This window comes from Venturia canescens, chromosome 9 (assembly GCF_019457755.1).
Source record: "Venturia canescens isolate UGA chromosome 9, ASM1945775v1, whole genome shotgun sequence".
NCBI classification, from domain to species: domain Eukaryota; kingdom Metazoa; phylum Arthropoda; class Insecta; order Hymenoptera; family Ichneumonidae; genus Venturia; species Venturia canescens.
This window is the reverse complement of record NC_057429.1, coordinates 9,482,714-9,498,773: the sequence shown is the minus strand read 5'-3', so window position 1 is coordinate 9,498,773 and position 16,060 is coordinate 9,482,714. Positions and strand designations below refer to the sequence as shown.

Genomic DNA, 16,060 nt, shown 5'->3' with positions numbered 1-16,060 from the left:
GAAAAAATATTTTGAGAACGAGCATTTCAGGTCAGCAATACTGTATTTCTGAGCACGAAGCAGATCATTTTTTTTATTGGTTATTTTCAGTCAAAGATGCGTTGTCTCAATCTTTTTTGATCGATGTTCGGTGATGTTTGTCATGAATCGAATGAACGAGGAAAAAGTTTATTACGGACGTATGATAAATGAACATTGAACAAGTTGAGTCGGTAAGAATTTCGTAGGATCGATCAAGAATTTCATTTGGTTGCGTAATTGTCGTTTTTATAAAATGTGAATATCAGTAGCAGAAAGTTTAATCTAAAATATATTTTTTCGAGTATTCAATATTGAAGAATGTGGCCCGAAAGAAAGAAAAGCGTCATTAACGCTCAACGTCGCCTCGTGGTAAAAAAGTGCGTTATTCCAAAATTTAGGAATACTGCGTGTAATCGTAGATTTCATGTTTTTCTTCATTAAGTAATAGCGGGGTGAGTGAGCGATAACGAGCGATTTACGTCAGGTTGATAGTCTCGATAATTAGCTTAAAAAGACGACACATTTATTAAATCAATGTTGACAAATGATCGCGCGCGGTTGAAACATGTTGTAACGTACATGCCGTTGCTACGGAATAGTAGAAGAACGAATAGAAACGACGTGTATAAAAAATTGAGAAAAAATGTGGAGACGTTCACAGTTTTCGGCTGAAATTAAAAGGCACGCGTGATTTTTAGCCGTCGAAAAAACAATCGGCAAGTGTCAAGGTTGCCATTTTTTAACATGGTCTCGTCTCTCGCATATACACCAGCTCCGACACACGAGCGCTGGAAATACAAAGCGCGCTTCCCAAACACACACACACACACACACAGAATAGGCACGCGCGGGCGAATATACACACATACACGCGTGGATGCTCTATCCTTTCCGCTCTTTTTTCTCTATCGGGACTCGCGTACCCGGGGCATCGCTGTCACAACAATGGAACATAAAAGCCGATTACCCGCGCTTTATTTCACGACGACACCGGTATTTTCTTCAGCATCGTAACGCAAAAAACTTTGATTACGTTGAGCTTCGTCAAAAGAGCCGAGCGGAGAGCCGTTATTTTGTAAAAACCCGACGCGTAAGCCTCGCGCGAATAACCAACGCGGCGAAGATATTTTTCAAAGCTGAATTCGCGAAGTATTCATCGGCCACCACTCGCGAGGCAACTCCATCTCTCTCTCACTCGCTTGCTCCGTCGCTCTCTCCCCCCTCTCTCGCTACTTGTGCGATTCACGGCTACAGTCGCGCTTGCGCAAAATACAACATGGCCGTATCTTTCGCGAGGGCGAATAAAACATTTTATCAATGAAATTAAGCCTACCGCGTTGCTCTCTGCCCACTCTTTTCTTCGTGTTTATTCTTGGATGGAGCTAAACAAAAGTAGATTCGACGAATCTTTATCGCGGCGATAAGGAACAAGTTCAAAAATCAGGCCTACGTTGCAGAACTTTATGAAACGATAAAGAAACGGTAAAAAACCTAAAATTGTGGAGTCGCACCTGAAATCATATCGTGGCTCGAACGACCAATGAAACCTTCCCGCGAACCGAGCGTGTAAACACATCTGGATCCGAAGACCCGCAACCATAACGTTGTTTTAACCTCAAAAGAGTCGAATTCTTTGTGAAATAAACGAAACGATAAACGCAAAGGTGTCACTTCCGGTTGTTCGACTTTGTTATTATCCTCTTCTTCATACTTTTTTCCAACTGTTTATCCTCTGTTTATGTTTTCGCCTCTGTTTATCGTCCCTCGAGTATCAGTTGGCGGCAATGTCATACTTATATCGATTACTCGGCTTACCCAATGCCGCGTTTGTGCGTCGTAAACAAAAGCACGTGATTGGACGCGCGCTATTCCCGCCGTTCACACGTTTTTCTCAAGCATGCGTGTACTCGATTATTTCACCCGGATTTTCTCCTGTTTTCACTGATAATTCAATCCCACCTTTCATTAACGATCGCAGAGCCCAAAGCCAACTATTTCGGCCTCCCTTTTCGTGCGTTTCAAATCATTTTTTTTTGCTACCAAGTGGAATCACATTGCACAAAAAAAACTGTCCGCCTACAATTTCGACTCTCAATCTTTCGACATGGCAAAGTCGCTATATAATGCACTTACCAGCGTCTCGCATAGATGTGTCTAGTTCAAGGTCATTGGAGCAGAATGCAGTACCAAGTTCACCTGGCGCTATAGTCACTTTCAACGTTATTTTTTTCATCAAACAAAATCCCACGATTTCCTGCATGCTTGCTCGTCAATTTTCCAATTTTCACAGATTTTCATTTTCTCTCGTAATAAAAGTCGTTAATATGGAAATGGCCCCAAAAATGCTGCATTCATTTTTCTCTCGAAATATTGAAGAACAAAAACAGTTACGTCATTAACAGAATTTCCCAGCCACTCTTGAGCTCGAGTCTAGAAATTATTATAGATAAAATTTGATTGGGCTGCTGCTGGCAGAGATTAGAAATTTGAAGGTCAGAATTTTGGGAGCAAATTCAATTTTCTGTTTTCGGAAAGGATGAGATCGAAGGATCAGCTGGCAGAGCAAGTTTGAAGCGTTTTTTCAAATTTCTTTTTATTAACGATAACTTGATATTGAGAATTGAGTTACAATGAACGAGGGATAAAAATAGGAAACTATGGACGACAAAAAAACGAGGAGCAAGACGAAATACAAATTCTCGTCGAGTTTTTCGATGATACTGATACGAAGACGAAAAATTCGTTTGACGCGATGCGAATGAGGAAAAAAACGACAATTTTCGAATCTTCTTTAAAAGATTCAAGACCAGAAAGCGAATCTCACGAAACGTAGGTAAGAAAAAGTAGAATCGTTGGTGGAAAAGTTCCGCGAACGAAATTCACATTTAGTTTTTAACTGCTTGAAGAAATACAAAAACGAATTTGACAAAATAGAAATGTAAACAAACAAAAAACCAAAGTTGTATCTGGAAATAAGTTTCGTGTCTTCAGAGAAACACACTGAATACGAATGAATTGAGCGAATGAGAGAAACGAGAAAACAGCGATTGCTTATTCGAAGGCTCTTTAGAAGTTCGTTTTGGAAAATACGAAAAGGATGAATTTGGCGTAAAGTATAAACGAAAAAAGAAAGGAACGATTGATTATTTGTTTGAAGGATTTTATTCGAGGCGGGGGGAAAAAATGATTGTTTGTTTAGTTTAATCGAGTGCCATTCCCTCGTCGTCGTCGTCCTTTTTCGCAGGATTGGTGCCGCTCGAAGGAGCTCCGGAGGAGGCTGACGATTTTTTGCTTTTGTCATCCTCGCCCGTTGTTTCTTTCGATTGCTGTTGCTGTTGTTGCGTCGTTGTGCTCGCAGACTGCTGCTGCTGCTGTCCGGCTTTGACCTCGGTCTCGAGGGCGCTGACGAACGCTTCAAGGTTTCCCCGGTCGGCGGCGTTGACGGCTTCCGGTCCAAGACCAAATTGACGGACGATCGCACTCGCCTGGCCCGACTGCAAAGCAGACCAGAAGATTGATAGCGCCTGGGAGAACTGGGGGGACGTTAGCGTGGTGGACAGGTTGTCCCCGGGTGGCAAGTGCTCGCTCATTGTCCTCTCCAGACTTTCCGTAGCCGTTATCGCCCCCGGGAAGGAATTGGTCAGCTCGCTTGCTACTCCCCTCTGCCGGACAATAAGCTCTGCTGTAGCCGACCGAGAACAACAAATAAACCTCGCACCCCTCCCGCGGTTTGGAGCCCCGAGCAAACTCCTCAACATTGAAAACCGATCGGCCAACCATTGCAAATTTCCTTTCATTATATTCATCGTTAATCTCAACAACATTGTTCGATTATTTTTACTCGCGGACGCGAACAACTTTTTTACTTTTCGCGACAAATATTTTTCGCAAAACTTTTAGTTCTACAATCCTTTGGGAGTTTTTTAATCACTGAAGCTTTCAAATTAGTTATTCGTTTTGGAATATTTCTTCTATTTTTCCTCCCACTTATCACGTGTTCCTATGATGATTCACTACTTTCGCTGAAATCTCTTTTGGAGATTCCGCTCCTAATTTTTGTACTCGTTCGATTGCTGCTCGTCTATATTGTTCTAAGAAATCTCTTTCATCACGGCAGCTCGAGGGTGAGGCTCGATCTTCTTTCACTAATGCCTACTTTCGTTGCAATTTTTTTACGAATTTTTCGTCGACACTGTACAACAGAAAGAATTTTCGTTTAATTTTTAGTCATTTTGATACACCGCTCTGGAAAAAGTTCTCGGCGATTCGGCTCATCGCTGTAACTCGGAAGTGGGTTTTTTATTTTTTTTATTTTCCTTATTTCCGTTGGAATTGTATAAAATTTTTTGTTTGGTATCGCCACGATTTGGCTTTCAATATTCCAAGTCACTGGACTTTTTAACAACGAAAAGTGTCCAAGTTTTCTAGAATCCGATCACGAACTAGGAATAATCACTGCACAAAATGGAAGAATTTTTCACGATTCTGGTCTCTTTTAAGTTCGTGAAAAACGGAGGGGAATGAGTCGGAAAATCCGGCGAACATTCGACAACGCGTGCAACGAGATTGAATTCAGTTCCGAAGCGAACGTCGACTCGAAGTGTAATAACGCTCGATAAACCAGAATAAAAAGTAAACAAATACCAAATACGCGCTGTAAATATTTCAATTAAAAGTCCTCGTTGATAAAACGATCCCGGAAGCTTGATAAACTACGAGAGTTTTTTGTTTTCACTTCGAGTGTAAGATTGCGATTAAATAGCAATTTTTGACGTCGAATTATCGATTAGATCAACGGTTTAGTATCAAGCTAAAGAAATAAGATGGCGTCGAGACATGACTGAATTCGTTGATACGCGTGGTGTTCGCGGTAACACCAAAATTCACAGTGTGAAAAAAAGATAAGATTGAAGACCGAGAATTTATCTTATCAGGGATCGTTTGATAGGGGAATGAATCGATTTGCGATAAGGATAACGTGCACTTGGATTCTCCCTCCCCAGCGATTGAAAAATATTCAAATACAAAGGACCACCGTCCTCCGTAACCAACAAAATACATTGCGATGTGTAAAAATAATTCAAAAAATTTATGATGAAACACCGACGAATAATGAAATTTTTCAGTTTCGATAAATCTTATGAAAAAATAACACAATTTATTTTTCTCAAGCGTACGTTGCTGGTTAGTGGGAAATATTAATGAATGTTGAGAACTTAAGGGAATATTACCTGAGCTACGGGTTCCCAGTTTGGCAGGTCTTGATACGTTGTCAAATCTGAAAACAGTCGAAAATTCAAAAATTGGGACTCATGCTTCTTTCTTTTTCATTTCAATTAAATATGTAAATTTATTATTGTAAAAGACAATTGAAAAATATTCACGAAATAGGACATCTCGAAAGTACTGAAAACTTAAATGATGAAAGTCTATAAACAGAAGAATGAGAACTGGTAACGGTGCAAGAAGGATGGTAACATTTCAGCATAGCAGAATGTAAATATAGCAAAGACTTGAAGATTAAGAAAGTTCGAAAATCGTGAAAATACAAAATGGATACCCAAAATTAGCATTGAAAAAATCAGTGAAATAATGACTTGATAAAAATCATTGTGATCCGAGAATCATACAAGGAAACGATAAAAATTGAGAAAGAATCTTTCAAATCTTTGAATATACATTTGGAGGTGGAGAAATCTTAAATGCTCGTGCCATTGGCAGTTTTCTAGTCATTATCGGTCCAATGGGACCGAGAGCAAGGGTCGATGTACGATCTTTGATGCATCGAGACACCCAAACTTCCAGAATTAATTGTGTTTCATCTGTAAGCAAACCTGCTGGTTTTGGAGCTTCGGTGACAGTAGTAGGAGCCGGAGTCTGAGCAGCAGGCGGTCTGGCAACAGAAGTGGTTACAGGAGTAGAGGCAGTTGTGGTTGTTGCTCTTGTACCATGAGGCCTATTCATTGTTCCCAATAAACTTCCTAAACCTCCAATTTGGCCTACGCCGCCGAACAATTGCATTAATTGTTGTTGCGACATGTTGTTGAGTAAATTCTGTAAATCTCCTTCATGATTAGCTCCTCCACTGCGCTGAGAACCCGGTGTAGGTGGATTGTTGAGTACTTCGTTTATTTTTCTGCAGTGCTCTTTGTCCTTGTCGGTTTTCAAGTCCTTTGAAAAAAATGTATTTGTTATCAGAGAATAAGGCTTTTCAGTGCTGTAGTTTTCAAGTATTATTTTACATCTGGAAAATTGAAAATTTGTTTTCCAAATATTTTGAATTTAAAACTAGTTTGTCTTCCAATAGAAATAAGGATAATTATTGATTTTTTACCTGAAGCCAGAAAAAGAATCTGCGGCTAGAGGACTTGAATCGTAGCAGATAAACTCTGCCGGTTTCACACTGCGGAACATGTTTGAATTCACAGTCATCAGGGAAGATGATTAAATCCTGTAAAAAAATGTAGGGCTGATGTTAAAACATTTCAAGAAAAATGTGGAAGAATATTATTGAGTGATGAAAAAGATACACGAAAGAAGAAATTGTGGTTATGTTCGGAATGACTTTTGTGAATTTGTCGTTGAGAAGTCTTCGTTTTCGAAAAATGAGGTACTAAAAGGATAAAACTGTTCTCACGTCTTCGACGACTCCGGTGGTCCGGTCTTTCCAACAGAAATGCATAAGAGAATCATCAGATTGATAGACATAAACCTGTCCCTTGCGAGTATCGGGATAAACCATTTTTCCTTTCATAGTCATTTTACCGGCTTTGAATTCAACGAGATATTTGCTAGAGCCGCGAGAAGCATTATTGCTGAATAATGCACCGCCTGACATATTTACTATTTTAAGTTTTAAAGTATCGAAGTAAGAAAAAGGAAAATACAATTAGTTTTAACCCCTCGACAATTCTCGTTTGGAGAACGAGGGATGACTCTTGAAGAGACAGTGACAGGGAGAAGAGCGAGCGAATAAGAGAGAGGGAGAGGGAGAAAGAAAAAAAAGGATGGCCAGCCATGTTGGAATGACTGCGCAATTCGGTATGGCGATTGAATGGGATCGCCGGGCGGTGGCGCGACATTCGCGACAAATACCTTCCAGTGCGTGTGCGCGTCCTGAACGTCGGTCGGTGTCTTATCATTTATCGTTATTTCAATCGAACATCATTGCCTCGCGAGAAAATGTTTTCTAAGAAATCAAACGAGATGGAGGAACGATCTAGAATCCCCGGGTTGACCGTGAATTAGTTCAAAAAGTGATATTTTTTTCTCGATGTAGTTCGTAGCAGTGGAGTGTCTGTGTGCATTTTTTTCGTGCGGTGATTAATTCTTCAGGATATTCCGTTTGTAACGAGAGACCAATCGAGCGAAGCGACGCCCGGGTAAGTGTAAACAAAGAATCTCCAAACTGGTTGATACGAATTCGTAACAGCATAACTATTACGAGTTGTACCTTGCACGATCAATCGAATCAACCTATTTTCTGTTTAACGAGCTTCAAAACCAAACAACCGGGAAAATTTTGATCAAATTCCAAACGCTATAACTCCTGTCGAACGCTTTAATCAAACATTATTTGGATTAGGATCTAAACAGGAAACACTTGCTCCCATTATTTCGTATCTGTAACGAAATCTGCGCGAGTAACGTCATTAAACAATAACAAAGTCCAAACTTACCGAGGAAACTGTAGAAAAACGACGGAGCACACTGCGCCCGAGCAAAATCCTATATTTATATATATCTCTCTATCTTTTTCTCTCTTGACATTTTCTCACCTAAGGGTTCTGCACTAAAAGGGCCCGTATAAACGGGGGTTATGGCTTCAATATGCAGTAAAACCCTGGTATAGCTTACACCGGTAGCGTCAAGTGTGTATATACGTACGTATAGGTATGAACATACGTATATCACGATAGCAGTGCAATTTCTAGTGCCTCTCTTCGCTTGTACAGTTTCTATCCCGTTCCCAGCAGAACGTTACGACGTACTGACGGTGCTGTATTATAACGTGCATATATACACATCTATATATAGCGAATAGAAGGAAGAGGACGAGGCGATCCATCGTCTTCGAATCCATACTATCTTTCACGAGCTTCCCCATACTTTCTCGAAATATAAATGAGACATAAAAAATATATTCGTAACATATTATGCGTGAATTTTTTCGTTCTTCATGAATTTTACGATCCCGCAAACTAATTTATCTTCGAAAAAAAAAACGGTTGAATGAATAATCATAACAATAAATAATAATAACTCATTTGTAATTTAATCTCTTCGCTATTCGCGATTGCTTATCTTCGATACGACTTTGGCGAAATAATCGTGTGTGCGTGCGGTGATGTGCATTATCGCGTAAGAGCGAAACAGATATCGTTTGAATATACGAACCCGTTGAAATTCCGCGAAGCATTATATGTCGAGAGAATTGAATGGGAAATCGGAAGCGTGCGTTACTAATGAGTCCTTTCATGGCTGATTTTCGATTTAGCAATTTTAATGTTATCTCTGCAGCTGATATTATTGTTGTTTGTGTACACAAGTGTTTTATAGATAGTACGATCATTTGACGACTTATTTTTAATGCTGTGATACCGAGTTTTTCCTACGTTTTTATACCTTTGGTAGGAATTTCTTCAATCATGTATCCAAGATCCGTGTTTATAGACACTTGCCGAGAGAGATACGATCTCGAGCGCTGCTCGGGGGGGCGGAGGAGCGGCCGGGGTAAATCAGGCGCGTATGGCATTGGGAAAATACGTTGGGGGGGGGGGGGGGGGGGGGGAAGCGAAAGAAAGAGAGGGAGAAAAAACAAAGGAGCTCTATCTATCTATCGCACGGAGAGCGAAGTTCTCTCGAGTGCGAGAAGCTCCCCGAAGTACCGAATGTGATTTTATTTTCAAGCGCGCTCTTCTCTGACCTTGGTATCGTACGAAATTCCGACTCGATGATCCTTCCGCGATTCGTCGTCGCTTGCAGAGGCCGAATTTCATCTCGGAGTTGAATTCTTACAAACATCACGTTTTCATTTATTTTTTTCCACTCGCACATTTAATTTTTGTATTTGCCCAGATGTATGCGTTCACGTTAGAACTTGGAGAGGAACAAATTCGTCGAAATTTTGAAGAACAGCTCTCGGAACGAGGTCGTCGAAATTTTGGAATGACGGGAAACCTCGGAGATAATGGCACGGAATCGAAGACTATGAAATATAACTATATGAAATAATAATGGAAAAAGTACAACGATCGATTGAAATCCACTTTAGCCGTAGTGGGAAAAAAATGTGATTCATGCGCTCGTGCGCAACGGGGCGAATTTCACGCGGACACACGCACACGCACAGGGCCCTCGTGCGAGCAGACATTTTCGTTATTTACGTACATAAATGAATAAATCACGTGGCCAGAGTGAAACGATGACGTTTCCCGCGCCCACGTGTGTGCGTCCGTGTGCGCCTCGATCGGCCCTCTGTTATCCGGCATTCCCGAGGCTAGACTGCTCTCCTGCGTTCGTGTGTGCGTCTACTTTATCAGCGTTAATCAAACACAATAAATATACGTGTATATATCAATGTGTAATGATTTTGTGCACATGTGTAGAGCGTCGGGGGTCTGTGGGCACGTCATGTGTGAGGACGAATAGGCAAGTGTACGTATGGATTAGACAGAGAGAGAGAGAGAGATGGAGAATCTCTGCTAGACCGGCCAGACGCCTTTCTATCCTGTGAGCCCGGGTCGAGCGCCGATTGAAGCCGCCCCGGGGACAGGAGTTACCGGTCGGAATTCCTCGTCGCGGTATACACTCGCGGGAGATCGTACGTAACGAAAGAGCGAGAGGCGGGGGGGAGAGAGAACCGGGAGAGATAAATAAATACTACGGTCGAGGCCGCGCTGAGGTCTTTCCACTTGGCTACGCATATTTTTTGTATTTTCGACTGAATTTATCGAAGCTTCAATGATATTTAGTGAGAAATCATTCCGAATTTAATGAATGGAATAAAATTAAGTGTGTTGAAATAATAAATGGAGAGATCGGCCCGAGCGAGGAGTTAACGGACTCGTACGAGTTTTTTTATTTTTTTTATTTATCTTTTGCCTCTTTTTTTCTCTCCGGAATCGAACGGAGGGTCAAAGAAACTTTTGACCGGTAGTGCGTCCGTTTAAAAATAGTTTAAATTTATGGATAGACGCGCGATTCACTTCGTAACCGTCGCTTTTCCGCGTCAAAGTCTTTCCGAAGCATCGAACCGCGAGCGCCCCTTCTCATTACAGAAATAAGAGAGAGAGAGAGAGAGCCCACCGAGCGCATGAATAACGAGAGCTCTCTCTGTGTGTATGCCGCTGTCTGTGCGTGCACAGTGATTTGCTCGGGCGAGCGAAGCTAATCGCCCGGAGCCCAGTGAACGTGCAACGTGGCGAAAGATCGCCCACCCTCTCCCTCCCTCGCTCTCTTTCTTTCTCCTTTATTTCGCTGCCAATGAAATAAAGAATTTTTCGTTCTGATTTCCAGTTGATATTTATCGAGTTCTCTTTTTGGCCTGACTAAATTTCCTTACTGCTGCTCCCTGCTCATTATCTTTCGCTCACTTTTTTCTTCCTTTTTTTCTTCTCTCGTCAATAAGCCATTTCTACATCGCTGTTTTTGCGCTTTTTTCGTTTTCGCCGTTTTTTTTTCCACGCTTTTTCTTCCCCTTCCTCTCCCTCTCGTATCTCTCTCGGTCTCTAGCATGCGTGTGAGGTTGCTCGCCTTGTACGACCTCGCCGTCGTCGACGACGACGCTCTCGCTGTCGCCATCGCGTCATACTACGCCCCGCGGCTATAAGACGAGTTATTATTATAACGAGTGCGTAGAAAATTATGATCATCGTAACACAGTGGAAAAAAATGAACGTCCCGTCGCCTCTTCGGAACGTAAATATACGCGACGACGATGATTGTCTAACCCAGTCGAACTCTGAGAAAAATTCACAAATTAATTAATCATTCCCTTGATTATGCTCGTAAAAATGAATTTCACTCGGTTTTTCGCATTTTCATTTGCACGCCTCGTGCCTGCGACTCTCTTCGATTTGATTTTTTAATTCTCAACCGCAATTTGCTCGTCCCGAATAATCGTTTCAAAATATTTATGAATTCTTCAATTTTATTTAATGATTTTGATGAATCTGCAAAAATAGGAATAAGAGCTAAAATAATCCATGAGCTATAACTTTGTGGTGAATTTAAAATCTAGCGCCAAGCTCACATAGGTAGGGACAGTCGACTGACCACCGTTTACCCCCTCTTAATTGTAGAAATTTAGGGGATCGTCTCGCTCAAGTTAGTTGTCTCTGGGCTAGCCACAAGCATATACGAAAATAATAAAGCTATCATATCCATATTGTCTCCTGTCTCTTTTCTTGGCCATCCACGCATCTAAAGACAAGATAAGTATATTGGTTTTCTGGTTCGAATAACCAATGATTAACCGAATTATTAATAGTTCTACTTCGAAGTTGAATAATAAAAAATAACAAAAAGGAAGAAAAGACAGAAACTTCACAACTTCACCTAGAAATTTGTTTGCAAAACGAATATTCAGACCATGGAAGAGGTCGAGACACGAGGCCCTTTGTCGGTAGAGTCAGAGTCACTTTTTCGAGCACTGCGACGATCAGTTCCTCGATAGATCTCTTAAAATTCATTAAATAAAATATACAATTGCTCTGCTTAAACTTTGTGCCGTTTATTTCGAAAGCTGCTTCCATGATCCAATCGTTCGGGAAAAAAGCCCCAATCGAGGGCTCGCCCGACGAATTAGGAAGGGCCGAGCCCAGTGGAGGTAAACTCGACGCACAGCTGAAATTTGACTCGCTCCCCCGGATTTTTTGTCTCCCTTCCTCTCCAGCCGAGCCCCGGGAATGCTCGGAAAATTGGCATCCCCGGAAAAGCGTTACAAAAGCCACGAGGATTTGTAACAGGGCTCTAGAAATCCGGAAGGGTTTACGAGGCGATTCGAATTTTCCGGGGGGGAGAAAGACTCGCAGATTTTGACGTTTTCACGATTTTTTTCGATTTTTCAAAAACACGGCTCTGCTTTGGAGTTTTGGGGTCGTTCGCTTGTTTCGCGGGACTCCGGGTTTCGGAGCGAGTAGTTCTGGGAGGTCGGCTCGCCGAGAAAACAACGAATGGAAAATTCGTTTTTTCTTTTGGAAAAATTGAAGGAATCGTTAGAGACTTTTTTGCAAGGTCGAAATTTCCCTGGAAACGTAGATTTTGACGAAAAATTCGAGCGTCCGAATAACCGGGTAACAGGAATGCGAACAATTCCTCCATTTTCCGCTCTCTTATTCTCTTGGCGCTTCTTGTTCTCTCGTTCCCTCGGGATTTTCGCGCAAAATCCTCAGTCCTCGTCGCGCTCTCTCTCTCTCTCTCTCCAAACTCGGAAAAACGTATCTCTCGTTCGAAAAATGGACGCCGTTCGACCAGGCTCCCAGAACGAGGAAGATTCGTCCGACTTTTTTTCTCCAACTAGAAAAAGCCTGAGAGGGAGAGCACGGAAAATGGGAAATCCTCGGAACGTTTGACCACCGCACTCGAGTCTCATTTTCAAACGCGGAAAATCCTCCAATCGAGGAAAGGGAATTTCCCTCGTTATTAGGACTCCATCCGACCAAGGAACCAGAAGATCCCGGTTGGTTCCCCGTGGGATAATGTGCGTCGCAGTAAAATGCACAATTTTCGTTTTTTCCGGGCCGGTTTTCTCCATTTTTTTTCCTCGATCAAAGTTCCAAAACTTGATCAAACGTTGTAAGATTCATCAATAGTTTGATCGAGTGCTGCAGACGCAAATAAAAATTAAAAAAAAAAAAAAAAAAACTCTTTCGTACGACTGAAAAATGAGAGTCTTTTCCAAATTTTATAAAATTTCTCGTAAACTTACGATTCATCGAATTCCCCAAAACGAGTGTAACGAATCTCGATGAAATTGCGAGCACAAAAGGAAGTTGAAAGCGAATTAAAGTAGATCATGTCCGTAGGATCCTATTTTACGGGTGTCTAAATTGGCTCGATTTTTACTTCCTGATTAAAGATATATCATCACTCTAAATTAATGTCAGAGTTCTAATTCAAAATTGTAAATGAATTTTTTCAATTTGTCTTTTGGCGTATGAAATTACAAAAGCCATAGGGGGATCGAGAGAAAAGTGTTAATAAAAAGACAGAAGGCTGTGACGGGAATGGGCCAAGCCGAGAAGTAACGAAATGCCAAACGTAATGTATTTTTATTACTAGTATAAGACAAAATCGTCTCGAATTTTTTCCCAGACCTTCCTCATATACTGCATCGTAACTGTGTCCGATTTTCATAAACATCGTAAGCAGAGTTCATTCGTTATATGGAAAGAGATTTTTCTTCATATTAAAAGACGTTTAATAAGACGAACCCTTAAAAATTTGATACGACTACCCATTTAAACTCAATTTCAAGACTTACTTAAGGAAGTTGAGGCATTAGAATGAAAATGATGTCACCGCTTTTAAACCGATTGCATCTTATAAAGTGAAGTGTAAAAAAAAATCAGTTTAATTTTCAGACAGTTTAGGAGCGTCGTTGCTGAGAAAAGTCAATAACAATTTGGGCCAAATAACACGTAATCTTATGGAAGTCAAGACACATTCAGTGATATCTCCGTTAAAAATGATGCTAAAAATATGAAATTTTTTGGGCAACATGAGCAAGGCTTGCCGAATAATGTCAAGTTTTTTTCAGCTTTATTAGGAGATTTGCTGAGATTATATTAATAATAATCTGTTTGCCGTGCAGTTTTTTGAGGCTAGGATCGTCACCGTTCGTGTTTTCGACTGAGCTTTCACCAGTTTTTCGTCTTTTTCCCCAACTTTTCTTTAAAGTGTATGCAACATTGCCAAACTGTAAACTGGCCTAACTTTTGAAAGGTACAGGCCATAACTTTTGGGTAAAAAAAATGACTGTACAGCCTCAACTTCCTTAAGAAAGTCGTGTCGAAAAATTGGTCTAGCATTCGAAAAGTGTTTTCCTTGGAGCTAGCCCCTCGTTCATGTTCTCCTATCAAATGCGCTCTCGTATTTTCTCAAGATTCGTGGATTTCCTGTACGCGAAAGAAGGGAGGGAGTCTCTCCTCTCCTGTACCTCCTTTTTCTCATGCTCGTTCGAGACAGCGCCTCTCGCGGAGCGGGTTTTTCCTCTCCTCGTGAAAAGCGGATCTCCCCCCGTGGGAGATGAAAAGAGAAAAAAGCAGAGTTGAGAGAAAGAAAAGTGAAAAGTGGCGCGATGCTGCTGCACTTTCATGTTTTCCTAGCTCCTTAGGTAGCTCTCGTTCTTCTCCACCTTATTCCGATCGTTTTCTACGTTGTCTTTTCAGTCTTATTTCCGGAGGAAAGATTTAATTAGACGGCTCGAAAGTTCCAATGCGTCTCTTGAATATTTCAAGACACGAAGATTCCTCAATTTGAAAAAAAAAAAACGTTTACCGAATGAATGAGCCGTTTTATACTCGCCTGCTGCCATCGTGCCACGATCGCCCAGGACTGACAAAACCCGTTCAACGGGAAATATGAGGGGATTTAGCCTCGAGAAATGACAATAGTCGACGGAATTGGAGGGATAAATTCTCGAGACGTTTCGCACGAGTTCGAGTCGATGAGCTTTGTCGAGCATTTCGGAGTCGGGGGCAGGATAAACGGCGCGCAGTTGGGACCGGAGCACAGAGCTTTTTCTCACGTTTCGAATGGCCGGTCGCTTTGTTTTTTGTGCAATTCCTCGCTGCGATCGAATTGACCTTCTTCGGGATCGAAGCCCTCGGAAGTGGAATTTTTCACGATGATTTTCTTTCGTTTCATCTTTTCGCGGATCGATCGCCGAAACTGTATTGCGGTTCAGTGAAACGAGAATTTTTTATAAAATATATGAAGCCGTTTTATTGACTTGCGTGGGAGGCTTGAGTCACGGGACGAATCCAGCGGTGCTTCGTCCCTCTCGTACCTCTTCGCGGACAAGAAAAACCGTGATTTGCCCGAAAATCGGGGACTTCCGTATCGGGAGGACAGCAGGAAGAGCAACGTGGATGAAGGAGCGAGAAAGAAAGAGAGAGAGAGAGAGGGAGCGAGCGGAGAAATTAGCGGAAGGGTTTCGAGAGACTCCTCGAGTCCTGTAACAGCGTCCTCGAGTCCCGGGAATTCCTCGGGAAATCCCGCGAGATCCTCGTCGGCGAAGCTCGGAGCTTCCTCGTTGGCCGCTCGTTTCCGCGTGGAAATTACGCGCCCTGCGAACAGGATCGCAGAGCGGGAAGAGCTGCGCGTTTCCTGTTTTCTTCCCCCGCGGTTCTTCGGACTCGTTACCCTTTATTCGTACTCCGCACGGGCTCATTTCCTTTCATGATAATTTACGAAGGCCTTGAGCGAAAGTTATTGATTATGTGGGCGAAAATTTATGTTTTTTCTTTTCTTCATAATTGAGATTTGTTTTTTCGAAATTTCTTATGAAATCCTCGTGAACGAGATCGTTTTACCAATTTCTCCTTCGATTCTCAATTAAATTATTATTTTCTCGTGTTTCTTCGATGTAGAAAGCAGCAAAGCGAGGAAGAATAACATTTGTTTATTGATCCAAAATCCGTTCGGTCGGACCACGGTAAATTCGATCATTATTTTTTCGTCGAAAGTCAAACAATTCTATAAATAACCGAAATTCCTCTTAACGATTAAGCAACCGCATTGGATCATCCCCAAGGCAGTTCGACCGATCAATAATCTATTTTATTATTTAAAAATAGTTTTATCTCGTGTTAGGAGTCAAGAGAAAAAAAACGACGCTGAAGTTTGCAACGTTGGAGTTCAACGAAATGAACGAAAAAAATATTTATAATTCATTATTTTTTTATTTCACGAATTATTGATGTGGCTTGAAATATGACGAATTGGAAATTCGACAGGGAACAAAATTGGAGATTTGCTGGAATTATTTGAGAGTTTTTTTAGACCATTTCGTTGGACTCCAACGTTGGAAACT

The 16,060-nt window shown here is 41.5% G+C and overlaps 1 protein-coding gene across 2 annotated transcripts; it reads right to left on the bottom strand.

The window, feature by feature from the left end:
- Positions 1-3,164: 3,164 nt before the first annotated feature.
- Rpn13 (regulatory particle non-ATPase 13) lies at positions 3,165-6,993 on the bottom strand. Of its 2 annotated transcripts, none has more exons than XM_043429386.1 (5): positions 6,659-6,993; positions 6,356-6,472; positions 5,856-6,192; positions 5,253-5,299; positions 3,165-3,683 (listed from the first exon to the last, which is right to left on the bottom strand). In XM_043429386.1, exons 1-5 carry the CDS (start codon positions 6,857-6,859, stop codon positions 3,222-3,224), a joined length of 1,164 nt encoding a protein of 387 aa, XP_043285321.1. In that variant the 5' UTR covers positions 6,860-6,993; the 3' UTR covers positions 3,165-3,221. The 2 variants fall into 2 exon arrangements, with proteins under 2 accessions (XP_043285321.1, XP_043285322.1); XM_043429387.1 differs by having other exon boundaries at positions 3,165-3,515; positions 6,659-6,991.
- Positions 6,994-16,060: the final 9,067 nt, after the last annotated feature.

Coding starts and splice junctions, on each gene's coding strand:
- Rpn13 (XM_043429386.1), bottom strand. CDS start 6,859: ATGTCAGGCGGTGCATTATTCAGCAATAATGCTTCTCGCGGCTCTAGC. Junction 6,473..6,658: donor CCACCGGAGTCGTCGAAGAC/GTGAGAACAGTT, acceptor ATTTTTTTACAG/GATTTAATCATCTTCCCTGA. Junction 6,193..6,355: donor GATTCTTTTTCTGGCTTCAG/GTAAAAAATCAA, acceptor TTTTTTTCAAAG/GACTTGAAAACCGACAAGGA.